The sequence below is a fragment of the Elephantulus edwardii genome, unplaced genomic scaffold (assembly GCF_000299155.1).
Source record: "Elephantulus edwardii isolate Elephantulus edwardi_28Jun2011 unplaced genomic scaffold, EleEdw1.0 scaffold00160, whole genome shotgun sequence".
In the NCBI taxonomy this organism is placed as follows: domain Eukaryota; kingdom Metazoa; phylum Chordata; class Mammalia; order Macroscelidea; family Macroscelididae; genus Elephantulus; species Elephantulus edwardii.
This window is the reverse complement of record NW_006399910.1, coordinates 289641-316956: the sequence shown is the minus strand read 5'-3', so window position 1 is coordinate 316956 and position 27316 is coordinate 289641. Positions and strand designations below refer to the sequence as shown.

The following is a 27316-nucleotide window of genomic DNA, read 5'->3' as shown; positions in this document are numbered from 1 at the left end:
GGAAGAGAAAGTCTATAAAGTAATATAACCATTTGTTATTAAAATAATACAAATGTATACGGTGAAACAAAATGCAGTCAATGTTACATAACTATCTGAAAGTGATGAATTACAAGTCATCCTTCTTTGTTTCCTTACATTTTTCCATGCTATTACTTTCACAATTAAGTTATTTATAATTATGAATTTCTAAAAAAGCTTCTCATACAATAAATAAATGAGCAGAATTTTGAGCAGTCAGCCATCAGGGAAACAGTAGTTGAAACTACAATGACATATCACTACGCACATTACAAAATGTCTTAAGCAAAAACTGGTGCAAACACTCAGGGCTGACAAGCGTAGGAAGATACTAGCTCACGCACACTGCTGGTGGCATGCACAAAGGCACAATCTGTAAGAAGGCTGGCAATTTCCTGCAAAACTAAAAACTGACTTGCCATTTTATGTATATTCCAGAAAAAAGAGAACTTGTATTTAGATTTATGCACATGCTGTATCGTCTGTCTCTAATAATCTCTCTGCACTATCATTTTGTTGTTGTTGTTGAGTGCCTCTGAGTCAAGCATGGCTCATAGTGACCCTATGAACTAAAGACCTGAAGACCTTCTATAACTATCGTTTCCCAAAGTTCATAGTCTCCAGATGCATGTTGTTTAGAAAGTAGATGCCACTCCTGCTGTAACCAAAGTTCAGTTGCCAAATTATCAAGTCAAGTACAACTCAAAGAACTCTGTCCTGTCCTGTGCCAACCTCACAATCTCTGACACACTCAAGCCCACTGCTGCAGTCAATCCATATGGTTGTGCATCTTCCTCTCCTAAGCTGTCCCTTCATCTTTCTAAGCATCATGTCCTTCTCCAAGGAACAACCTTAATAGCATTCATTGTAGTAAAAAACTAGAAATACCCTAATGTATGCAACAGGTAAATGGCTATACTATAATATAGCTAAACCATGGATTGTTAGTCAGTAAGAAAAGTGAATCAACTATTAGTAAAGTTAACAATATATATGTAACCTCCAAGGAATTATTCTTAGTTAAAAAAAAAAAACAACCAACCAAACCCTAAACTCTTAAATATACAGCAGTCTTAAAAGAATAAAAAGATGCCATGTTGGTTCCGCTCGTCAGCATAGAAACATCAAAAATTTAAGTTAGAGTAAGGAAGGCAATGGATTTATAATTGTTTATGCTAATGACACTATATCATGGCATGGAGGTGGAATAGTGGAACTATATCCACATTTACAGTATTCTTCATACCAAAATCATTTATGAAAAACAGGAACAGCATTGGAACATGTATCTCTTTGGACTGGAAATTATTTGTACAATTATATTGATAATATTACTAGCCTTAAACTTAAAATATTATATTGTTCAAAATTATTTGTTATATGAATTTTTCCCTCTTTTAATAACTAGGATCTAGAGGGAAGAGAAAAGACCAGAAAATGGTCTAAATTATTGGGGCAGCTATTGCTGCCAGTTTAGGGCCTGTGTCAAGAAAAGGAAGTCTTACTCATAAACAATGCCACCCAAAGGTAATAAAGGAGGTCAGAATTGCTTCCACCGTGGAAATCTGGGCCACTTTAGTAGACAGTGTCACAAACGAGAGCCACAGATAGGCAAGGGAGTAGAGAGGAAGCTCCCACTCACTTGCTTTAAGTGTGGATCTGAAGGACACCTGGATAAGGGCAGCCCTCATCAGGTCCTAGTGGCTGACAGGACTGACAGGCCCCAGCTCCCAGCTGGAAACAAAGGAGGATGCTTCAACAATTCAGATCCTCCCAGAAGAGCCACGGCTGAGCGTTAACATTGCTGGTAAGTATATTCATTTTCTCCTGGACACAAGAGCCTATTATTCGGTCCTACAAGCCTTCTCTGGTCCACACTGTTCCCTCTATTCCTTAGTTGTTGGAATTGACGGAAAACCTTATTAATAAGCAGTTCTTTACTCCACTTCTGCCTTGCATGTGAACTTCCTAGCTGTAAAACAACCCAATGGTAAATGGAAATTGGCCCAGAAATTAAGAACAATAAATGACATAGTTGAGCCTCTACATCTTGTGGTTCCTAGCCCTTACACTATAATAGACAAAGTGCCAGCCAATTAACGCTTTTATTTTAAGAATTATCTTCCTTCTGTAGCTTGGTTTGTGCCACTGTTAGAACTTCTAGTTGGAAGATTATTGCTTTTAATTTTTGGCTCATGTACTTCTAACTTGTTAAATATGTGTCTTCTAGGCTGCAACAGTTCCATGATGCATCTTCAAGGATATGAACATGGATCCTTAAGTACAGTGAACCTAAATTCCAAAATCAATGTCCACAACAGTCTATGTGTTTCCTATTGCCAAAGGGACCCTTTAGAGTAGTGAAAGATCTTCACCCTGAGATCTACAGCATCCTTTTCCAGCAGGAAGTAGCTAAGAGAATGTGGCACCCCCTTTCCTAAATGAATTAGGGTGAAATCTCTCTCAGGGAGGGGTGATAGGGAATGGCAAAGGACATGTTGACAAAGGAGATTAATCAGAACTGGTTTTGACAAAGACTGTGGTAATATAATAATAGAGGCTTTCAAGGAATGTTCAACTTGAATCTTTCTGATCATATGGAGAGTTTTGGAAGAATTTTTGTAAAATTATTTTGCTTAATCAGATATATTTTTTTACTATATATAAAGGATGAAGAGAACAAAAAACAAGTGAGAACGAATCTTGAAGAAAAGAAATTGTGCTCATCTTGGTGACCACAAGATTATGATTTAAACAAAAGAGGGGGAAATGAGGGAAGCTCAGTATTAAATTTAATATTCTAATAGTAAACCAAATGATGTATCAGGAAATGAGGGAGGCTTAATACAAGCTGAAGGTCACCTTGTGGCACTAAGGTGTTCCCTAAGAGTCAACACTGTTCTTAGTTTGTATTCACTGAATCCCTCTCTCCTGAGATTAGCATAAAGAGGAACTTGGCCTTATCTGCAAAAGACTTCACCATTATACTTTGTTTTTGTTTTGTACTTCCTTATGATTTTACTTTTTCTACCTTCCTTATGATTCTCAATAAATACACGGAGAAGCTTGGCTTGGGGCCTTCAGCCATGGGAACTGCTGGCCCCCTGTTTTTCAAGCTCTCTATTCTATCTCAAAAAAAAAGAACATCCAAACAGATGTTAACCCATAGTTAATGCATTAACCCATAGTTAATGCAGAGTTATTCACAACAGCAATGAGATGGAAGCAACCCAAGTGACCAACATCAAATGAATGGATAGAGAAACTATGGTATAGTCACATAATGGAATACTATGCGGTACTGAAAAAACAAGGACCTCCTAAAATATTACCCAACAAGGGTGATATTGGAGGACATTATGCTGAGTGAAATATCTCAGTCACAAAATGGTAAATACAGTATAACAGCACTGTTATACAACAGGACTGAGATGGGGATTGGGTGGAAACTAAGACAAGTGGGGATAAATAATGAACACTGCACTGGAAGAGATGAAGGAATGAACTGTTTAAAAGGAAAACACAATTAGGCATTATTTGTATGACAACAGTCCACAATAAGAGGTACATTGTAAATAGGATTGGGAGGAGGTAATTGTGCAACAATGAAAGAATTTTTTTCCACAAGTAAACTGCAGGCAGGGAAGGTAGCTAGAGGGGGGTAAACTGTGCAACAATTAACTGGGGGAGGGATGGGAGAAGGGAGGATATTATGCAACAATGAATTAATCTTTTTTTTTTTTTTTAAAGTGAATTGAGGGTAGAGAGGAAAATGTACAACAGTAAATAAATTAAAATCCAACTTTTCTGTAAACTTGTTTTTAAATCACAATAAAAGAAAATATAGGGGAGGGGAAGAAAGAACAAAAAGAAAATATGTGACCCTCTTATGGTGATGGTATAGTCCTGTGTGTAACTATGATGGTCAATATATACTACTGCACAGAACTACATACATACACATACATTCACAGCACACATCTAAACTTTGTGTGTGCATCAATGTCAGTTTCTTGGCACTTGTAACATGGCAAGATGTTAGCAGCAAGGGAGGTGGGCCGAGGAAGACCAGGACACTCATGAATTTCCGTATGCATCTTTATACATTTCAAAATAAAAATAACACCACCTTTGTACAAATTTCCGTTCCAACACACTTACGCATTGAGTGTTGCAATAAGGCAGAGGCAGATGCCTTCTCGGGTGCGAAAGTTCTTGTGTTTGAAGCCTCCAAGCATTCTGTCCCACACATACTGCAGAAAACAAGAACAGACAAGACTTTAGAAGCCTTTCATGTAGTAAAGGGTACAGAACAGAGCAGGCTCTCATCAGGCAGGTGCCTCCCTTGTTGCTGTCTAGCTGGCTGACACTGCCACCAACCCCCAATCAATTCCTTTCATAACTGCTAGTGGAGGGGCAAAGCACCCAGGTTAGCAATGCACCTTACCAATACAGCTTAACCTGCAGAGCTCTACCTCAGGAGAGTCAGATGAATCTTAATTCTCCATCAATCCACTTCACCCTTTTAGTATTGTTATCTCATGTTTAGTGCTGACCAGTCGAGGAAGAAAACCCAAACAAAAGCCCTGAACCTTGCCCAATCCTGCACCAACCAGGTTTGGGCCGCCAACACACGCAAAGCCAATTGCTACAATCACTCTACCAATCCGTCTCATTGAGGGTTTTCTTCTCTTGAAGTTATTTCCCAGCACAATGTGTCCGAGAACTGGCATTTCCTGAAAACATGCCAAAGGATGTGAGATGAGGTTTTTCCATTGTCTCTAAGAAGCACCCTCCTTGTAATTCCTCCAAGACAGACTTATATATTCTTTTTAGCAGTCCATAGTATACCCAATAGTCTTTACAAATATGAATTCTTATTTGGTCTTCCTTATTCACTACCCAACTTTCTTTCTGATGCTTAGAGAAGCAACTGAAGACATTCTAACTTGGATCAGGTACACCTTAGTCCTTAAAACATCCTCCTCCTTTAGCACTTTGGCGAGGTCCTTGCCAGCATTTTTTCCCAGGGCAACACATCTTTTGATTTCTTAACTGCTATTATCATGATTTTAACTTCAGCTTGCTTGGCTCCACTATCAACACTCTTGGTACCAGAAGCCATGAAATCAAAAGACAAACTGTATTGGAAAGTCAAGGATCTCTCCAGAGTACTTAAGAGCAATAATATCAGGCTAGAGATTAAGGTGTGACTGATCCAGGCCATGTTCTTCCCAATTACTTGCCATGCATCAGAAAGCTGGACAATGACTAGGGATAATGCCTTTAAGTTGTGGTGCTGGAGAACGGAATATACCATGGACTGCTAGGAGGGTAAACAAGTTCATGCTAGAGAGAGTGAAACCAGGCTGCTCCTTGAAGGCAAGGATTCTGAAGCTCTGTTTGACATACTTTGGGCATGTCGCAAGGAAGAAGCAGTCCATGGAGAGGGACATTATGCTCAGGAGGATGGAGGGACAGTGCAAGACAGAAAGACCCTCAATGAGATGAACTGACTCAATGACTTGGGTAACAGGAGGGGAGGCATTGCTGTCAGAGACATTAAGGTTGGCTCAGGACAGGGAAGGGCTCAGAGCTGTTCTACAAAGGATCGCTATGAGTCACAAGCAACTCGATGGCACATCACAACAAAAACAATTACAATGGGTATTGATCATGATCCAAGTAAAATTAAAATCCCTGACAAAGTCAATCTTTTCTCCATCTAAGGTGATGTTCTGAAAAGGAAGCATCCCTGACCCAATCCTTTCCTGATTTTGAACCATGCAGTGTGCTTGCTCTGTTTTGGCCACTGCTTCCTGGTCCAAATAGACGTTTCACATGGGCAAAATTAAGTATTCTGAGATTCTCATTCTTTTCAAAGTTAGCCACAATTTGTTCTTATCCACAGTCAAATGCGTTTACATAGTCAAGGAAACACAGATAGACACTGAAATTCTCTGCTTTCAGTCAAGATCCATTTGACACCATTTATAATGCCCAGTGCCACGGCCTATTCTAAACCCAGCTTAGATTTCTGGCAATTCTCTGTCAATGTACTAGTCATCTTTGGATGATGTTCAGCAGGATTTTGCTTGTGTGGTATTAGTGGTATTGTTCAGAATTTCCACACTCTGTTAGATGATCCTTTTTTGGAATGGGAATAAATAATAGATCTCTTCCAGTCAACTGCCAGGTAGTTGTCCTCCAGATTTCTTGGCACAGCCAAATAAGAATGTCCAGGGCATCTGTTTGTTGAAATATGTCAACTGGTATTCCATCAATGTCTGGGACCTTGATTTTTGCCACTTCCTTCAGAAAAGCTTGAAGTTCCTCTTTCATCACCATTGCCTCTTGATAATATGTTGTTTCCTGAAATTCTTCTGTGTCAGCCAATTCTTTTTGGTACAGTGACTCTGTGTACTCCTTCTATCTTCTTTTAATGTTTCCTGTGTTAATCAATATTCTGCCCATAACATTCTTAAGCACTGGAACTTGAGGCTTGAATTTGTTCCCTCAGCTTAAGAAAATTGCTGAGCAAGTTCATCCCTTTTGATTTTCCAATTTCAACTCTTTGCACATTTCATTACAATACTTTGCTTTGTCTTCCTGCCATATCCTTTGAAATCTTCTGTTCAGCTCCTTCATTTCCTGAATTCTTCCCTTTACTTTGGCTTCTCTGCAATCTCAATATTCAGAGTCTCGTCTAACATTCATCTTGGCCTTTTTTTCATCCTCCATCTTTGTTATGACCTTTTGTATTCTTCATGAATGATATTCTTAATATTTTCCCAAAGCTCATCTGGTCTTCTTTCATTAACATTGAAGGCCATAAACCTGTACCTGAGATGGTTTTTAAATTCAGATAGCACAGACTCAAGGTCAAGTTTTGGTTCCTCTAGATCTGTTTTCATTTTCTTTACCTTCACTTTGAACTTGCATGATGTTGCCTATTAATTCAGTGGTGAGGATTTTTGTTTTCTTGATGTTCTCCATATGTAATCTTCTGTAGTAAGTAAAGTTGTCTTCACTTTGTGTAAATAAGGTTGCATCATCAGAATAATGCAGGTTATTGATAAGTTTCCTTCTAATCCTGATGCCATATTCATGACAGGAGCCCAGCTGCTTAAATGATTTGCTCAGCATACACATTGAATAAACAGGTATGAGAAAAAGATATAACCTTTATTTTAAACCAAGTGTTCCATCATTCTGTTTGAACAAATGCTTCTCGGTACATGTACAGATTTCATACGAGCAAAATTAAGTGCTCTGAGATTCCCATTGTTGTCAGTGTTAGACATAATTTGTTTTGATCCAAACAGTCAAAGACCTTTATCAGTAGTCAATAAAAACAAGTAAACATCTGGCATTGCGTGCTTTCAATGAAGATCCATCTGACATCAGCAATGTTATCCCTAGTTCCACTGCTTGATGATCTTAAGATGATCTTGATGGTCTTAAGATCTTTCAAATCTACTCACTTACATAATTCCACTTAATTTTCGCAATGATTGTGACAAGGAGGTATAACTGCCCCCATTTTCTAAATGAGGAAAACTGGGCTCAAAGGTTAGGTAACTTTTTGAGGAGGGGACAAAAAAACCGAAAAAATTTTTCAATGGTCAAAGACATGCTCATTTGTGGAGCTAAACACCTCCTACTCCAAAAGCCCACACGTAAAACCAGTGCTCACGTTTCCGACACTGTGGGCCTCCCTTGACTATTTATAGTGGAATCCAATCCTTTGAGGTTTGCTCCTCTAAGCAGTCCCAGGTCACTAGCTGATATGATTCAAGGCCCAAGCCAAGTCTTAAGACTCTCTGAACACCACTACAGCTATGCTTTTTCAGAGAAATGAAGAGTCAGTTGTGTAAATTAGCTAAAGATTCCAACAAATTACTAGACCCATCACTCAGTACCAATATTAAGTGTAGCACTTTCTGACAAATTATACGTCTGGCTATTTATTACTAACTTATAGAACTTGGCAAGTACAGAGTAAAAACGATGAACATTTACATCTGTAATAAACCTGCTAATAAATAAATGAGTCTTTCGCAAGGAGTTAGACAGAATGTCCATGTAAGCATAAGAAGGTAGGACCCACCTGGGGATTAGCAGCTTGATCCATGATCTTTAGCAGCAGAGTCTGGTCTTGCTCCCTCACAGAGTCTTTAGCATCTCCCAGTCTATCAATTAAACTTGGAAGCACTGGAAAATAAAAATGCAAATTATTTTAAATGAAAAATGAGGGGATGTGGTTACTAGCTGTGGAAATTAAATTAACTGGGAAGACAAAATCCTGGCTTGGTGTTAAAGGATGATGCTGCCAATCTAAAGGCATGCAATTTGGCTCCATTCGCTGCTCTGTGGAAGAAATATGGATAATCTCCTCCCATGGGATTGACTGCCTGAAAATCCACTAGAGAGTCAGCTATGAGCTGTTTGCGACTCAACAGTACCCAGCTACAACAAATACCATCAAATCCGTGCTGATAGCTCTACTTGCCTTGCTGAAACACACACTATTTGTAAAATTTTGAAAAAGGCTTTGCATAGACAGGCATACTATTTCTCTTCTCCCATAGCTAGGAATCAACAAGATGTCAACGATTATCATGTGTGTAATCCAATACATGGTCTTTTCAATTACTACACATCTGAAAGTTGGACAATGACTACAGATGAAAGAATCATCATCAGTGCCTTTGAGTTATGGTGTTGGAGAAGCATACAAGATATATGTGGACTATCAACGAATAAACAAGTCTGTTTTGGACAAAGTATACCAGGGTGTTCCCTGGAAGCTAGAATATGGTAAGGCTTCATTCCACAAATGTTAGACATATTATTAAGACAGACCAAGCCTTAGAAAAGGACCTCATGTGTGGAAAGGTGGGCAGTCAGCATTGGAAAGAAGACCAGCAATATGATGGATTGGCAAGCATATTAGAAATGGGGAGGATGGCACACCACAGGGCAGGGTTCGGATACGTTGTTCATAGGGTCAACATGAGTTACTGTGAACATAATGGCGCATAAGAGCAACAATGGTAACAATTAACCATTACTAATATGGATTCCAACCAAAGACTCAGGCAAAAAGACTGAAAAAGAAATTTAGGCAATAGAGAAGGACTTTGTATTCTTCTGCTTGGGTATCCTAGAAACACACATTTACAATGCATGTACTGTATCATTCATCCACATGGTTTGTAATAGAACTTACAAAACCAGCAGCCTAAATGCCAAAGACCGTTGTACATCAGAGATGAGTTAACTATGCTTCCTTTAAAGAATCTATAAGCCACAGTTAAGAGATCACACATTACAAAGTTAGGGGTTTGTTTTGGTAGATAATTAATTCATTGTTGCAATGGGGAATGAGTCTGTGATCTTAAATGAAGGAGTTAATTAACCAGAAAGTTAACATCAGGGAAACACAGACATGTCTCAACCGAAGATGAGAAATCCTGTAAGGAAAGCTTGTGGAGGCAGAGCTACTAAGTGCAGTACGGCTGTAAAACCTCGGGATGTCTAGCACTAATTTCAGATGTCTAAGTATTTATAAACCTATGAAGCCTGCCTTTGTTGTAATCCAATAGCTGCTCCATGAAAGGTGGCTAGGCAATCTCTTCCTGTGGGATTTACTGCCTCTGCAACCCCCTGGAGCACTCCTCACACCCTCAGCGTGGCTCCTTCAGCCTCTGTGATCCAACATGGAACATCAGTTAATAACCTGTCCTAATGTTGACTATTAGGCTAATTCTTTTAGTTCTTATACAAATTAGCCATAACCCTCTAGAGTCAACTAAGTCCTATTTGTCCCTAACTCTTTTATTTACTGAGAGGCAATTTTTGAAGAGCCTTAAAAACCCTACTCCACTTCTTTCCCCTTTAAGAGATGGTTGGGAAAAACCAACAAGTAGGGCAAAGCCAGGTGACCTGGGGTGTGCCCAGCATGCGGAGAAGGCAGACCCTTGGGAAGGGTGGCGGAATCTGACAATACAGTTCTGGGGGTGGTTGTTTTGGGCCGTCAAGTCGTCTCTGACTCACAGCGAAATAAAACTTTGCACTGTGTTAGTGTTACTGTTTTGTTATGTATTTATCACCCTCCCCCCATTAGGTGGACAAAACCTGTTGCTGTGCTCTGGTGGCCGACTTGCCACCAACCAATGGCACATTGTTCGAATGCACCAGCTGCTCTGTGGGATAATTATGGGCAATCTCTTCCCTTGTGATCTAAAAGCTCTAAATCCACTGCAGAGTCAGCCACGAATAGGTACCACAGGAGAACACCCAACAAGGCAGAAACCAATGAAGCACCTGAGGACGGGGAGAAGGGCTGGCCGGCAACGCCGGCTGGGGACTCACCTGTGCCAATCTGTGCCTTGAATCGGTCCTGTAACCGAGTCACCAATGCAGACAGGATGTCCATGCCCAGAAGAACTACCTGCAAGAGAAGCACACAGCTCCATTTAACAGGAAGCCTGGGACCCTGGGCTACAAGGGTATCCCTGCCTTTTTTTAATTCTTCTAAGAGAACAGGAGTGCGTGTTTACTGGAGAGGAGAGATTCTGCATAAAAAGAACTGTTTAGCGTTTATGGAAAACAGGTGGAAGCAAAAGAATGAGGCTAGAAAAGCAGCGAGCATGTGGGAGCAGCTCCTAAGCGCCCTCTGCTGGGCTATGGGGCATGCGCACGGCCCCGCCCTGACCCTGCTCCTCTATCCGGGTCCCGCCCCGCACTCCCCGAGCTCCTCTGTCCCTGGTCCCGCCCCTCACACTACCTGCCCCACTCACTCAGCTCCACTCTCCCTGATTCCCCCACCCATTCCGCGCCGAGCCCGCCCTCTAGCATAGACCCGCCTCTCACGCATGGGCCCGCTCCGCACCCATGAGCTGCTACGTATGCAAATTGCCCAAGAGTTGGCGCGTGGCCTTCTGGGTAGAACCAAGCCACTATGCTGCAGCTCTGTGAAGCTTCAGAAAAACAAATGCATGGTACTTTGCACTTTGGGGAGATTTATTGACTGGTGCTATCCTGACTATAAGGCAACCAGAACGGAACTTCACATATTCGTCACCACTACCAAACAAAGTACTGGTTTTCCTGGTAGGTAACACTCCCGCGAGCATTTATCAACCATCCTTTTCTTGGGGTTGCGCTACTGTCCAATGAACGGATAGTGAGGGCAGTACTGCTGACACCTATACAACACACTCGCATCAAATAGAGCTTTGCTTTATTTGGTGCAATTTTTGGAAAACAGGAAAAATGCCTTTTTTCCATCATGTAAATGAAAAAATATTGGCTTGGAATGTATTTATGTTACAAAACTCTAGATGGCAGTAACTGCCTCATAGATTCTACATGCAAGTACACTGCTCTTAACGCATTACCACTTTTCATTCCATTACCACTTTTCATTCATTACACATACAAAGCCGAAATTACTATGCATTACTGTGTGTGCAATTTTGTTACTCTAAGTCCAAGGAGATTTGTTTTAATGCTCAATTTGTATGTGATTCATAATTGGAAAGTATTCTCTCGGGTCACTGTACCAAAAAGAAATGATCCCAAACCATTCCAGGAAGTAGCATATGATCAATTGTCATGAAAAAAGACGTGTTAAAAAATAAGGCCCCCAGAGAGCTCTGGTAGCCTAGTGGCAAAAAGTTGCACTGCAACCCCAAAGGCACGGGGTTCGAATCCACCAGATGCTCCCCTGGAGAAGGAGGGGCAATCTCCTCCCATGGCAATTGGATCTGAATCAACGACACACAAGGGATTACAAAATAAACAAAAAAATTCGTAAAAAAAAATAAAAAAAATAAGGCCCCCAAAATTGCTGGGTTACCTACCAATTGTGTTTCCACAAGCAGAATGCAGCCCCAGGCATACTCATTAACTATGTAAAGAAATTTGGAGGACAGTTACCTGGTCAACTGACTGGAAGAGACAGTTGTATCTATTCCCTAAAGAGGTAATCCAACACACTGTGGAAACTATCAAACATTATCATTTATATCATATGCAAGTAAAATCTTGAAGACTATTAAAAACTCGCTACAACAGTGGATTGCTAGTAAACTGTCAGAGGTCCATGCAGGATTCAGAAAAGGCCAGGGCATAAATGAGATGGATCATGACGGAAAGGGAATGCCAGAAAGATAGCTGTTTTACTGACCAGTAGCAAAAGCACTGGGGTGTGTGGATAATAATAAATTATGAATAATACTGAGGAAAAATAAAAATCCTAGAACACATAATAGTGCTCATGCAAAACCTACACACAGGTCAAGAAGCAACTATCTATAAAAGAATAAGGGATTTACACTAGGGAAAAGTAAGCATCAGGGCTGTACCTGGTATATTCATACTTATTCAATCTGTATATAAAAGGAAATAGTTTAAGACTCTCGAGTATATGAATGTGGTATCAAAATTAGAGGAAGACTCATCAACAACCTGTGTCTTGCAGAAGGCACAACCTTGTTTGCAGAAGTGTAAGAGAACTATAGCCTTCAATATGGACTGCATCTCAACATCAACTCCCACCACTAGACCAACAGGCAGCATTATGATAAAGGAATGAATTTTGTGAAGTTGTCAATGATTTCATTTTACTTAGCTTCATCATCGTCTCAAACTGGCTACTTTCTCCAAGACCTATCTGTTCTTTCTTTTGGCAATCCATGGGATGTTCAGTGCTCTTCTCCAACACTACAGCTTTAAGGCATCAATTCTTAGTCTGTCATCCTTATTCACTGTCCAGCTCTCAGTTTCAAGTGACTGAAAAGACCATGGCCCAAACCAGGTATACTTTACTCTTTAAATTGCTATCAATGCTCTTCAAAACTAATGTTGTAAACAACCTTAATTCCTACACTAAATCCAACTTGGTTCTGATTAATATTTCCTTTTATGTATTTCCAGATCTTGTACACTAAATTTTGTATTTTGTCATCTTTAAAAAGCACAAAATGTGGCAAACACATCAAAAGAAAATTATAAATCAATATTTTATTAAGATTGATTTGTCATTTTCTTTTCAGAAGCATGTCACACCCTGATGTCAAGGCCATGCGGGCCTCATACGATAGGTTATATTATTTTCCATGTGAGCCCCATACCATAGGTAATGTTATTTTACTTTACAGATTTTATTTATGGATAGCATAACTTCTTTAAATGTTTGAAGGAATTTTCCAATGAAGGCAAAAAAGCACTGGGACCTGTACTTGGTGCTGTGCTAGGTCCTGGCTGGCTGGCCCGTGTCACTGTGAACCCATGCACAACAGGACAGAACACTGTCCATTCTGTGCCATGCAAGCAGTCTCCACTGTGCTTTATGCCACTGCTGGAGCCACTGGACAGTCCATCTACTTGCAACTGTTTACTTGAAATTGAAACTCGGGAATCTTACCAAACAAAAATTTATGTAGATTTTTGTAATCAAAGCTTTCTAAGGCCAAACAGAAACTCTGCCTCTTGACCTTTCTACACAACTGTAAAATGAAAGGTGTTCAGAAAATTGGTGAAGTTAAGCAACTCAAGGAAGAAGAGAACTGTCAACTCACAAGCATTCTTACCACCAAGAGTCATTTGGTACTGTTCTAGGTAACACTACATCTGACTCATGATCTTCTTACAATTAATTGGCTTCCTGCTGTTACTACTGTTCCTAGGTACAGTCAAGTATAACCCAGAGCAACCCTACAAACAACAGATCTACCTGTGCCATCCTCACTGCTGCAGTTACTATGTATCAGGTCACAGGCAATCATTACATAACTACTAGGCTGCTGCTGTAAAGTGTCACTGAGTCAACTGCAACTCACAGTGAATCTATGTACCCTGCTCTATCCCGAGCCAATTTCATCATCTCTGACACACCTCCCCTCCTGTCACTGAGTCAATCCATCTCATCCAGGGTCTTTTTTCTCTTGCACTGTCCCGCCACCCTTTGAAGCATGATATCCCTCTCAAAAGACTGGTCCCTCTTGGCAGCATGCCCAAAGTGTGTCAGACAGAACTTCAAAACCTTACCTCCAAGGAGCAAGCCTGGTTTCACCCTCTTCAGGACAGACCTGTTTGTTCTCTTGGCAGCCCATGGTATGTATATTCAATACTCTTCTTCAGCACAAATCAAAGGTATCAATTCTTATTCTGCCATCCTTAGTCATTGTCCAGCTCTCTAATACATAGCAAGCAACTGTGAAGACCATGGCTTGGATCAGATGTACCTTAGTCTGCAGACCAGCATGGTTGCTCTTCAATACTCTGGAAATGTCACTGACAGCAGACTTTCCCAAATGCAATTCGTCTTTTGATTTCCTGGCTGCTGGCACCAACAGTGTTGACTGTGAAGCCAAGCAAACTGAAGCTGTTAAGAATCACAATCTCTTCACTGTCTATCATGATGCTGCCAATTGACCCAGTGGTGAAAATCTTTGTTTTCTTGATGTTGATAGAAGAATAATAGTAAACTACTATTATTACAGCTAAATAACAAAGTAAAATTAAAACTGGGGAGGGGTCCGAAGGAACCAAAAGCAATTAAGATAATGAAACTAAATGAAAGAGAAAACATAAAGTTGAATATTCCTTAGTACTAAAATGGTGATTCATTAAAACTGATCTCCATGCGCAATAAAGCTAAAGTCAAAATACAAAAACATAAAAAAGGAGCAAGCTGATTTGGGGGGGGAAAAAGGAAAAATGCAAATGGCAAGACAGCTATTTCGTAAAGCAAGTGATAAAACACAGTCTATTGGAGATAATGGTTTTATTAAACAGTAGTGAGAATTAAAGAACTTTTATCAGGTCAAGAATAAACAACTTTGCTGAAATGCCCCCATGCTCCCATACCTAATTCCACTAATTTCAACACCAATTCTACAGTTCTCTTCCACAAGGATGTTTACTTGTGTTGCAATTAACAAAAGTAGGTGTGGGAGCGCTGAGGCATCTCTGACCTTATGGAAATGTTTTTTGTTTTGCAGTCAATTTCAGATTGCAAAAATTGGTAGAAATCCTTAATTTCGCCCCCGATGGCTTTTATGAGTTAGCTTATATATTTGAACAATAGCTGTATTAATAGGTCTTCCTTGCATACATATGGGTAGTATCTTATTCTCCAGAACATGTTCTTTTTCAGGATATTTGTAAAATGCTCTTTTTGATGGTAAATGTCACATAATTCTTTTTCAACTTGTCATTCCCAGCATAGATTATAGGATGCAAAATGGCCAATATTAGTCCACCTCAGCTCACTTATGTCTAGAATGTCTGAGATTGAAAATATTATTACAATAAGATAATTTTTTTTTTATTAAACTGGGCTTACAGGAGTTGTAAAGAGTAATTTTTAAAGTAACACACGAAAAAAAGATTCCCAATAGTGTGGAATACTTTCCCAACAGTGTGGAATACTTTACAAGTAGTGCCTTTGAAGGCAGAAATCATCTTTGAAGGTATTTTTTTATTTTGACTTGCAAATGTTCTTTCACTTCTACCTCCCACCTAGCACATTTACAGCTATCATATCTCTATATTTTGCCCATAAAGTTGTATGCCAGGGCATATGAAGTAAAAAGAAAATCTTAGAATGGCTGATAGGAATTCATTAACTACTATTAGTACTGATACACTGCAAAACGACTTGGCAGTTTCTTAAAAAGTTAAGTGTAAACACCCATGTTGTTGCTGGTATGGGTGGTGGTGGTGGTGGTGGTGGGGGTGGTGGTATCTGTCCGGAGTCATCCTTCACCTGATAAGCCCATGTGTGCTCACCTCTACTGCTGCCCAGCTCAGCTAAGGACTGTCTTTAGAATGGCCTACAAGCCTTCACATCTCCTGCTACCTTTCTGGGCTCAGTTACTTACTGTCTACTGTCCCTCTCTTCACTGGTCTAACTGTACATCAAGCACAGCAGAGTACTCCTCCTTTTACATCAGATGTTCTTTGAGTAGCTCTCTTCCTGTAGGTTAGGAAGAATCAGCCTAGTTCTTTCTAACATTTTTTCAAGTCTTTGTTTAACTGTCATCTCTCATGCCCATTCAAATCATCCTATTGAATACAGTATTGAATAGTGTACACATATATACGTACTCTATGCCAACTCACTGTTCTCTCCAAAATACTTACAAATTTCTAAAATTCTATCAAATTCATTGCTTACAGTTTCCTTATTAGCTCTTTCTCCCCAAGTGGAATATAAACACCATGAGGACAGGAATTTTACTTGATTATTTATTGAATATTCCAAAACAATTCTTTAAATCACAATGAGTTAGACTTGATTTGTCAGCAATTAACTGCCACTACATAGGTAAATATGTAGTTGGTTATACAAATCATACTACATAAAGAATACAGCCTTCACTAAGGATTGCATCTCAAAGTCAAGAAAACAATGATTCTTTCCACTAGACCTACAGGCAACACCATGAGAGAAGATTGAAACTATCAACAACTTCATCTTACTTGGATCCACAATTAACACCCATGGCACCGTCAGGAAATCAAGAGATGTACTTCACTGGGAAAGTCTGCAGTTAGGAACCTCTCCCAAATTACTGAGAAGTAATGCTGTCAGTTTGAGGCTTAAGCTGCATCTGATTCAGGCCATGGTCTTTCCAATCACTTGTTACGGATCTGAGAGCTGGACAATGAATAAGGATGACAGAAGAACTGATGCCTTTGAGCTGTGGTGCAGGAGAAGAGTGCTGAACATCCCATGGATGGCCAAGAGAACAAACAGATATGTCTTGGAGAGGGTGCAGCCAGAGTGCACTTTGGAGGAAAACATGATGAGGCATCACCTCACAAACATCAGAAAGGGCTACTCCTTGGAGAGGAACATGCTGTTCAGAAAGGTAGATCGGTGAAGGAGAGGAAGACCCTCAACCAGATGGTTTAACACAGTGGCTGCAGCAACATTATCAAGTGTATCAGAGATAATAAAGCTGGCACAGGATAGGACAGGGTTCAGATCTGTTGTCCAGAGGGTTGCTGAGTCATAACTGACTTTAATAACAACAGCATACTACTAATAACAACAGCATAACTGACTTTAATAACAACAGCATACTACCCGCTCAAGATGGGTAAGTTGGCCTTCACAGCATGGAAGCCAGCAAGCAGTCTGCTCTCTGTCTGAATGATTGCTCAGTCAGGCTTGCAGCTACATGAGTCAGCAGAAGCCACCAGTTTAATGTTGGCCCCAGGGACTCAAATGTGACAACCTCTAGAACCATGTGAAGCATTTCAACAAGATTTCTATAAATACATATACCTAAGTTTCACTGGTTATGTTTTTCTAGAGAATTCAGCCAAAATCGCCCCAATTTAATGCCAGAGGAAAGAATTACAGAAGGTTCTAGAACAGAAACAGCCTTGAACATTATTCAGCACAAGTGGTCTTTCTGTAGGATTAGTTTTACCCTGTCTTTGCAACAGTCTTACCTATTCCAAAACCTGAGGGACTCTACAGTTCCTCAATCTGAGGGACTCAAATTGCCTTTGAGTCAGAACCAAGACAGTGATGACCCTTCAACGGGTTCTCAAAGGCAGGAACTGCACAAGGGATGGCCCATTCTTCTTCCTGAGAGCCACTGGTGGAGTCAAACTGTCAGAAAAACACAGCCTTTGGGTCAGAGGCACAATATCCTTGGGACTAGAGCTTCTCTTCCAATAGCACAGTGTTTTCTTTCCAGGGGCAGAGAGAACTGGGAATCAATGTCCAAAAGCACGGAGGTTAAAACAGGAAAATAAGCAAATATTACAACTGACAGCCCATCGGAAGGATAGCACATAAATGTAAAACTCTCCCCCCAAAACAAATGAAAGAACTGGAGCATGGGAGAGAATACAAATGGAAAACAACAGGTAAAATCCCTCCCCAAAATCCCCACAATTTTTTAAAGAGGGGGTTGTAATTCAATGTAAATTGCAAAGGGATACTGCTAAATGAAAATTCATAGACTTTGGCCCTAAAAAGGTTCTGGGCTCCGGTGGCTTATTAAAGAGCAAGAGGGAGGTTGGATATTTGGAGAAGTGGGAGAATGCAGGTGACGAAGGGGCTGCAGAAGAAATAGGGAGAAGCTGTATAAACCAGTGTGGGGGAAAGAGGCGGCCAACCTGGTGCTCTCGGCACAAATGGCTCAGTTGATACACCACGTTCTATGAAAAATGTTTACATGTTGGCCTCACCACTAGTCTTTAAGTAAGCTGACCAAATAATTTCTTATCCAAATTGGAACCCTTTGACATTAAAAAGGAGTACTATCAATACCAGGACAACAGGAACACAGTGGGACCAACCCAGGAAAAGCAAACTGAAGACACTGGACCTGAAGTTCTCAAGCAAGAATGCTGCCTTATTCAACTCCGTATTCCTAAGGCCAAGCACACAGTAGGCTCTCAGTAAACGCTGGCTTTGTAGTGAAGGGACAAATTTCTTCAATGATTCAAAATCTGCCAAAACTACTATCTGTTAATCTTTGCAGGGCCGTTCTGCTGTACAATTGCAGAAGCCAGATACTGTAGGATTCCCATAAAAAGAGGTGTACATAATCATTTTAAGACAAAATAAAACTAAACAGAAGTTGTTGCTGTGTACCACTGAGTCGGAACCAACCCACAGCTGACCCTCCAGAGGGTTTTCAAAGGCAGTTAATCACATGGGACATCACCCAGCTTTCTCCCATGGAGCAGCTGGTGGATTTGAACTGCATGCCTTTGGGACTTCAGTGCAGCTTTTTACCTCTAGGTCACCAGACCTCCCTAAATGAGGGGTGAGGGGTTGGACCATGACAAGATGATGACATACCTGCCAACAAACCTTTCTTGTTAAATCTTTGAAATGAAGCTTCTCCACATCAGGAGCCAACCAAAGCCCTCCCCTAACAGCTTTCCCACTAAATTCAATGTGCCCTTCCATGCTAAGCCTCTCTAGCAAAGAAAAGCTCCTCCAACTGCAGGAGCCGGAGCAACAGCTGGACTAATGCTTCACGCTGCAAGCCGCTCCAGACCTGGCTGTGCTCTGGCTTCCTGTCTGTTATCATAGGATCAGCTCCATCTCCATGACCCCCTGTACAACTGATCTGGCAACACTCTCATCAATTCTGCTGTGCTGAAGTCCACTGCTTTGTCACTGCGACCCTCTACTTTCACAAAATTATGTTCTCCTCCAAGGATCAGCCCCTATTGATAAAATGTACGCAGGATGTAAGAAAAACTCTTGTCATTTCTGCATCTTCAGAGCAGCACAGCTGCACTTCTTGCAGGGCAGACTCCTACTTCTTGCAGACCACAGTGTACCCAACACTCCCTTGTCAACACTACAATTAAGTGCCATCAATTCTTCCTTAGTCTCCCTTATTCACAGGACAACTTTTCAGATAAGTGTGAAGCAAGTGAAAATGCCACAGCTTACAATGGATACATCTTATTCTTTAAAGGGACATCGTTGCTTGTTTGCTTTTAAAAGATGTCCTTGAAGCAGGTTTCTCAATGCAATACATCTTTAATTTTTTTTACTTCTGCTTCCATGGGTGTTGATTATATAAGTAAAGTGAAATTCTTAAATACTATCTTTTCTCCATTCATAATACATTGCTCATGGGTCCAGTTGTGAGGATTTTGCTTTCTTTATGTTAGGGGCAATTATAAGTTCAAATCCATTCCCCAGAAGTACACCTCTGGCTTCAAATCAAGAATCTATTATGTATGTATCTACATTCTGATTGCATGTTCGATCGATTTCTGACTGCAAAAGTTGGTCGAAATCTTCTATTTCCTCCTCTTAGGCTGTAGATGTCGGTGCATATATTTGAATGACAGTGGTATTCACTGGACTTCCTTGTATGTATATGGATATTATCCTGTCACTCACAATATTGTATTTCAAGATTGAGCTAGAAAAGGCCTTTTTAACCACAAAAACTAACCTGTTTTTTCTCATCTTTTCATTTCCAGCATAGTAGATCATATGATCATCTAACTCAAAATGTCCCATGCCAGTCCATCTAATTTCACCAATACCTAGTTATTCATTCCATCTGGGCATGGTGCAAGAAGCGACCAGTCCTTAGAGAGTGACATCATGTTTGGGAGGGTGGAGAGACAGCGCAGGAGACAAAGACCCTGGATGATATGGACTGACTCAGTGACTATGGTAATGGGGGCAGGTGTGTCAGACACAATGAGGTTGGCTTAGGATAGACCAGGGTTAAGAAGGTTGCTATGAGTCACAGGTGACTTGACAGCACATAACAACAACAGCGTATCTACATACTCTAGTCTAGAGGTTTATCACAATATTCAGAAGGATAATACACAAAATAAGTAGAAAGATGCTAAAATTTCCTAAGTCCTTTCTCATTTGTAGTGGGTCATAAATTATGCTTAGAAAAGATTTTTAAGACAGAGGCCTGGTATCTGTTTTGTTTCTGATCAAGTGACAATTTCCTCCAAGGTGTTTCAAAGGCCACAGAGTTAGCACTTGTCTTCACAACTCTTGGTTCACTTTTGAGATTAAAAGTGAAGAACTACTAATGCACCCCCAGTACCTTTTTGGACTTCACTGGTTTAATCCAAGCCACCAACCAAATCGTAATAGTGAGAACAGCACATAAACTATTCAGCTGCCTCTGAAGCAATCATTTTAAAGCCTGTACAGGAAAATAAATAGGTGTAAGGATTCTGGAAGAGAAGCAGAGAACCAGGAAGATCCCTGGTCAGACCTCAAAGTGTCTTATGTTTCTTAGATCAAATGCTAAAGGTATAATGCAAACCCTAAATTTTATAAATGTGAGGATTATTTCACAAATAACACTGTTAATTGGATCATAACATGTTCTATGATGTTATACAAACTCAACTCCTTGCCATCGAGAACCAATTCACAGCCATCCCTCCAAGTGGGTTTTTGGAGGCTTTAAGTTGCATGGAAGGAGCATGCCCATCTTTCTCCCATGGAGAATGTGGGGATTTGAACTGCCTGCAACTCCATATCCACAAAGGCACAGTTCAGTCACGGAGCGAATTGTGCTCCAGGTTGAGAGGGGGATAAAGGTTCCACCAGTCTCTACTGGACCAATAAGCTCCAGCTTTTCCATGCTTTTTCGTTTTGCTCCAAATTTCCCTGCTCTATCTTAGGTCTTTTTTATTATTATTATTTTTTTTTTATTTTTTAAAATTAGTAATATTATTATTACTATTATAATTTACATAAAGGGGGAAGGGTGGGGAGTACAAGACTGAGGAGGGGCAGGATGGAATCACAGGGCTACACAATTTGGTGGGTGGAGGGAGTGGGCAGAGCAGATGAGAAAGATCAAGCGGAGACCAGAGAATACAGGGTAATGATAAGCATGGTCCAATGGTGACTTTTTCTTTCTTTTCCTATACAAGGAAATGGTATTTTTCATTGGCGGCTTTCTTGTTTGGGAACAGGGGTGCAGCCTCTCCGTCTGCTTCCTGCTGAACAGGGGCATAGAGGAGGGGAAGGGGAGCCCACTTTGACATTTTACTGGCTGGCGGTCCTGAGTTGAAGCTGCCTGCCATCTTGTTTGGTTAAGAATTTTTATTATTATTATTAATTTCAATGAAAATTTACAGAGACTTTGGATTTTCATTCATTCACTGTTGTACTTTTCTCTCCTCCCAACACCCCACCCCCACCCCAGTACACTCCCCACTTGGAAAACAAAAAGAAAAATTCTTTCATTGTTTTAGACTCCTTTCCCCCAGGTCCACGCCACTACTGCTCTGGACTCCCATCATGACAAAAATACCTAATCACATATCCCTTTTAAACAGTTCTCTCTCATCTGTTTCAATGCAGGATACATTATTTAGCCCATCTTTCTCAGTCTCCCCCAAACCTCGAAGTCAGTCCTGTTTTACAACAGTGGCACCATGCAGTATTTGTCCTTTTGTGGCTGAGATACTTCACTCAGCATAATGTCCTACAGGGTCACCCATTTTTAATAATAGCATGAGTTCCTTGTTTTTCAATGCAGCATAGTATTCCATTGTGTGACTATACCACAGCTTCTCTATCCATTCGTTTGTTGATGGGCACTTAGGTTGTTTCCAACTATTTGTGATTGTGAACAAAGCTGTGATAAAACATGGGTGTGCATATATCTGCTTGGGTGGCGGTTATGGTCTCTTTGGGTATATTTCAGTAGTGGAGTTGCTGGGTCAAATGGTATCTCTATTTGCAACTTTTTGAGAAAGTGCCATACAGCCTTCCACAGTGGTTGCACCATTTTACACTTCTACCAACAGTGAATAAGGGTTCCAGTTTCTCCACAACCTCACCAGTATTTGTTGCTTGCTGTTCTGTTAAATTTTGCTATTTTGACTGGGGTGAGATGTAATATTCTGGGGTTGCATTTTGAAAGTTTGAATTCATGATGCAACCCCAGAATATTACAGAAGCCTGACCAAAAACCTTCAGTGACTCCTTACCTAAAACTTGTTGAAACTGCTAAACCTGACTTAAGTCTTCAAAAATGTCAAAAATTTAGCACCAACCTATTTTTTTAAGAAGCACAGGTCAAGTGAAGAGTTTGGGTTCTAAGGTCAGACGGTCCAACTTCAAACACTGTCTCTTATTCTTCATCTACTAAATAAGAATTACAAAAGTAACTAAATATTTAGGTGGTTTTGAAGATTAAGTGAAATAATTTGTCCACAACAACTCAGCACAGGCCTGGTTCACAGAAACAGTGCATAAATGTTAAGTGATTGTATAATCCTTTGCTTTTCTCAATCATTGTATCATTCTAAATACTTACTTACTATGGGCCAGGTGCTGTTGTTAGTATCCAAATTATGGAGTTAACAAACAAAGTCTCTACCCTCCTGGAGTTCAAATGTAAATGGAAGAGGACAGACTACAATAAACAAACTGTGGCATCTTGCTGTGGCCTGCATAGGAGCAAAACCAGTTAAAGTGGAACCATGATCCAGTCTGACACAGCCACCACAGCTTGATCAGCAACTGTTTCCATCATAAGGGTTCAGATCTACCTGCTACAATCCTGCCTGCCTTGTAAGATCTACCTATCTATCACTTCCAGGAAGCTTTTGCTAGCCTCATCTCATTTACTTAACCATTTCACAAATTCTGGTTTTCAGATAATGTGTCAGGTAGTTAAGGAGTTGTTATTGTTATGTGTCATCAAGTCACCTGCAACTCATAGAAACCCCTATGTACAACAACCCTACATTCTGCTCTATCCTAAGCCAATCTTATTGTCTCTGACACACCTACCCCCATCACCCCAGTCACTGAATCAATCCATCTTATCGAGGGTCTTCCTCTCCTGCGCTGTCCCTCCAACCTCCAAAGCATGATGTCCCTCTCCAAGGACTAGTCCCTCCTTACAACACATCCAAATATATTAGATGAAGTTTCAGAATCCTTGCCTCCAAGGAGCAGCAGTCAGAGTTTAGGAGAAAAAAATTATATTCCTTGGTTTCAAGTGATTATAGCAGAATCAATGTGGGTGCACACAAGTCCCTCCCATTTTGTGTTGACAGGGAGAGAACACCAGAGTCCTGGCCAAAGCAGCCATGGAAAGCCCAGACAGTCTCCAGGAGAAAGGAGACCATGAAGAGCAGAAACAAATGAGAGAGAAAGCAGAAATAACAGAACGCATTACTAAGACTAAAAGTTGATTCTTTAAAACGAATTCCACAAGTCCCTGTCAAATCTAAAAAAGGAAAAGACACAAATAGCACAAAAAAGGAATGAAATGGGTGATGTTACAAAAGAGCACACACACAAACAAAAGATAATGGTAATAATATGAAGAATTTACTCCAAAAAATTAAAACCTAGAGGAAATGGGCAGTGGAAACTTTGTCTACCTAAACTAACACAGGTAGAAAATTTCAACCGACCCAGCAAAGAAGAAATCAAACATGTCATGAAAACATTCATAACCAAAGAAAGGCCTGGCTCAAGCAGCTTAACTGTCGAATCCTACCAAACATTCAGGAAAAAGCTGACTTCAGTTCTACTAAAATTAATCCAGTATATAGGAAAATACTAAATACTCCCAAACTCACTCTCTGTGAAGCAAACAACTCTAATGCTAAAGTCAAGCAAACATAACACTAAGAAATAAATTATTAAAAAAAATTCGAGATCAGTATCTCTCATGAACAAAGAAGAAAAATTTTTCAACAAATTCTAACATCATTTTAAAAAAATAATTCATCATGATTCACATTAGGTATGCAAGGATGGCTCAAAACTAGAAAAGCAATTAGTGTAATCCATCACATCAATAACAGAAAAGAACCATGTGATCACCTCAGTTGGTGCAGCAAAAGACTACGACAAAAATCAGCACCTTTTCCTGATAAAAATGTTCAACAAAACTGAAATAGAGGGGAAATTCCTCAACATAATTAAAAGCACATATATAAAACCAACAGCCAATATTACTGTCAATAGAAAGATACCGAAAGCATTCCCTTTGCAAAAGGAAACCAGTCAAGCTTGCCCTTCATCACTATCCTGGTCCAGGTAGTCATTGGACCAGGAGACAGTCATCAGAACAGAGCAAGGAAAAGACCGTATGGTTCAAAATCAGGAAAGGGATGCATCTTGTCTCCATATTTTTTCAATCTATATAAGGAATAGATGATTTGAGAGGCTGGTCTTTAAGAGAAGGAATGTGACATCACAATTAGAGGAAGACTCATCAACAACTTGTGTTATGCAGAGGACACAACCTTGCTCACTGAAACTGAAACTTTCTGCAGAAAGTCAAGGACTGCAGTCTTCTATATGCATTGAACATCAACATCAAGAAAACAAAAATTCCCACCACTGGGCCAAATGGCAGCATCATGATAAATGGAGAAGAGATTGAGATTATCAACAATTTCCGCTTGCTCGGGTCCATAGTCAGCACTCTTTGGCACCGGCAGTCAAGAAATCAGAAGACTAATTCAATTAGGAAAGCTGGCTGTCAGGGACCTCTCTTCTGAGTGCTTAAGTGCAAAGATGTCCATGTAGAGACTAAGGTGCACCTGATCCAGGCCATCAGCTTTGCAATTACTTGTTATGCATCAGAGAGTAGACAATGAATAAGGAATATAGAATTGATACCTTTGACTTGCGGTGCTGGAGAAAAATACAGAACATCCCATGGATCACCAAGAGAACAAATGGGCCTGTCCTAGAAAGGGTGAAACCAAGTTACTATCTGAAGGCAAGCATTCTGAAACTCCATCTGACATACTTTGGCCATGTTGCTAGGAGAGATCCGTCCTTGGAAAAGGACATCATGCTTAGAAGGGTAGAGAGAGATAAGGCAGGAGAGGAAGTCCTTGGATGAGATGGACTGATAAAGTGACTGGGGTAATAATGTAGCCCAAAGTTGGCTTTTTTTAGCCCTTATATTAAGCCCTCTCTGGTCTCCAGCTATCTTAATGGCAGACACATGGTCTTGCAAAATATCCTTAGCTGTGGGACTAGGGTAAGAGAGAGAGTGCTTCCCACAATGCCAGCAAGATCTGAGGCAGCAAGACATGAGGGAGACAAGAGCAAGACACTGTTAACAGTGAAACTCAAGTGATGGTGGTGGAAAGACTGTGACACTGATGTGGAGAAACTGTGGCAAGGAGCACAGCAGAACAGTCCTTGGATAAAGGTCACCATTAAAGGACTGTGCTGGTTTTGCCTTTGATGATGTAAAGAAAAGCTGCTTGCTGAACTGAAAGCTGAACCTGGACTAACTGAGGAACTATACCTAGAGACTTCTGGGCTATAAACCTGGATGTGTATTATGAGATTCTTTGCCTCTCCCAACTCTCCAACTTAATAAACCCCTTTCTTGGTACCACAACTATGAATAAAGTCTATAAGTCAACAATAAATAAATGACTCCTTGTTGTGGGTGAGGCTCTAGAGGCACCATGGGGATGGGCTACAGACTCTTTATCTGGGGGATGCTGAGGGGCTGTGCTATTAACCTCCTCTAGCCCTTTCAGAAAAACACTCACAGCCCTGTACACCTATACCCCATTTTCTGCTCACAAGATAGAATTATACAAATATCAAAAGTTTGTTTCTTTTCAAATTCTTTAATTTCAGGTTAACTAAATCAAGACAAAGAAAATTTCCATCCTCTCAAGCCTTCTACAGTAAACTACACCTTCTCAAGTTCAGCTTTTACTATTCTTTTATATTCTGGCACAATCTGACATTTTACTTTATGAAAAAAACAACTCTCTTTTCTTGTTCTTTAAACAAACAAGCATGTATCTATAGAATAATTTTTACTTCCCCCTCTTACTATCTCCCATCTAGTTATAGAGACTCAAGCATTTCCTACAGTGGTTTAACTGGTTTTGGCCAGAAAATCCACGCTCAAAGGCATGACTTCAGCATTTGAAAAAGTGGGTGGTTCACAGACCTCTTGCCCCCAGCAGCTGTTTTTTGCCATAGACTTCACTGAAGCCTAGGACAGAAGTTACTGGTAGCCCTGAAGAGTAAGAAAGAAAAGTAGGAAACACATACATTGGAAAGACAGGTGCCAAAAAGGGTACCTCTTCCCTTTCTATTAGGATTGTGTTCATAGCTCCCCCACTGGCAGAGAGAACATCAGCCACCTCAGGCATTCCCATACCTGCTGGCCCAGAGGGACTTCATCAAAGGTATTATCAGTAAAGACACCAGTTTTGCTGTATGCCCTCAAAGGAGACTGACTTTCAAAATGACTGACTGTCTAAATTCAGGTAAAGCACTGACTGCTGTGGCCCTCATGCAACAAGATGGTAGAGTCCTACATCAGGCCCATTAGCTCTTTAGCCTCTAGAGGAATGAAAACAACTAATCCACTCCAGTGGAGTGATCTAAGGCAGGTGCTAACAATCAGTTTCAGTTCCTAATGCCAGGTCTTGACGTACTACGAGCACTATACTGTTTTGTTCTGGCAACAACCTGGACAAGTATGTTTCTAGAGCCTATGGTCTCACTCATCATTGTTGGAAGACTCTCTGGAACTTCAAGTTTATAAAACAGTGCTACTAGACCCAACAGGAGCTGAATTTATCAGCCTCAAAGCCTCAGACAGCACTTTGGGCCACCCTGTCAGAAAGCACTGTCTAATAAGCTACTTGCCAGTCCTTCACTGGCTGTCATCCCTCGTGTGTGTGTGTGGGGGGGGGGGGGGGGAATGACTTTGGTAATGGCATGAACTCAAAGGGCAATTCCATAAAATAGTCACTAAATTATTATACTCCACTA

General features: G+C 40.5%; 1 protein-coding gene across 2 annotated transcripts in view; it reads right to left on the bottom strand.

Annotated features, from left to right (window-relative positions):
• Window positions 1-27316, bottom strand: part of CLASP1 (cytoplasmic linker associated protein 1) — a 346681-nt gene that overhangs the window by 230135 nt on the left and 89230 nt on the right. The window contains exons 3-5 of one of the 2 annotated variants that reach the window (XM_006895129.1): window positions 10399-10477; window positions 8132-8235; window positions 4183-4274 (exon numbers count right to left, since the gene is read on the bottom strand). The exons of the other annotated variant lie outside the window; for it this stretch is intronic. Coding sequence (XP_006895191.1) covers window positions 4183-4274; window positions 8132-8235; window positions 10399-10477 — 275 coding nt within the window. The remainder of the gene's footprint in view (window positions 1-4182; window positions 4275-8131; window positions 8236-10398; window positions 10478-27316) is intronic. 2 annotated transcript variants of the gene reach the window in all.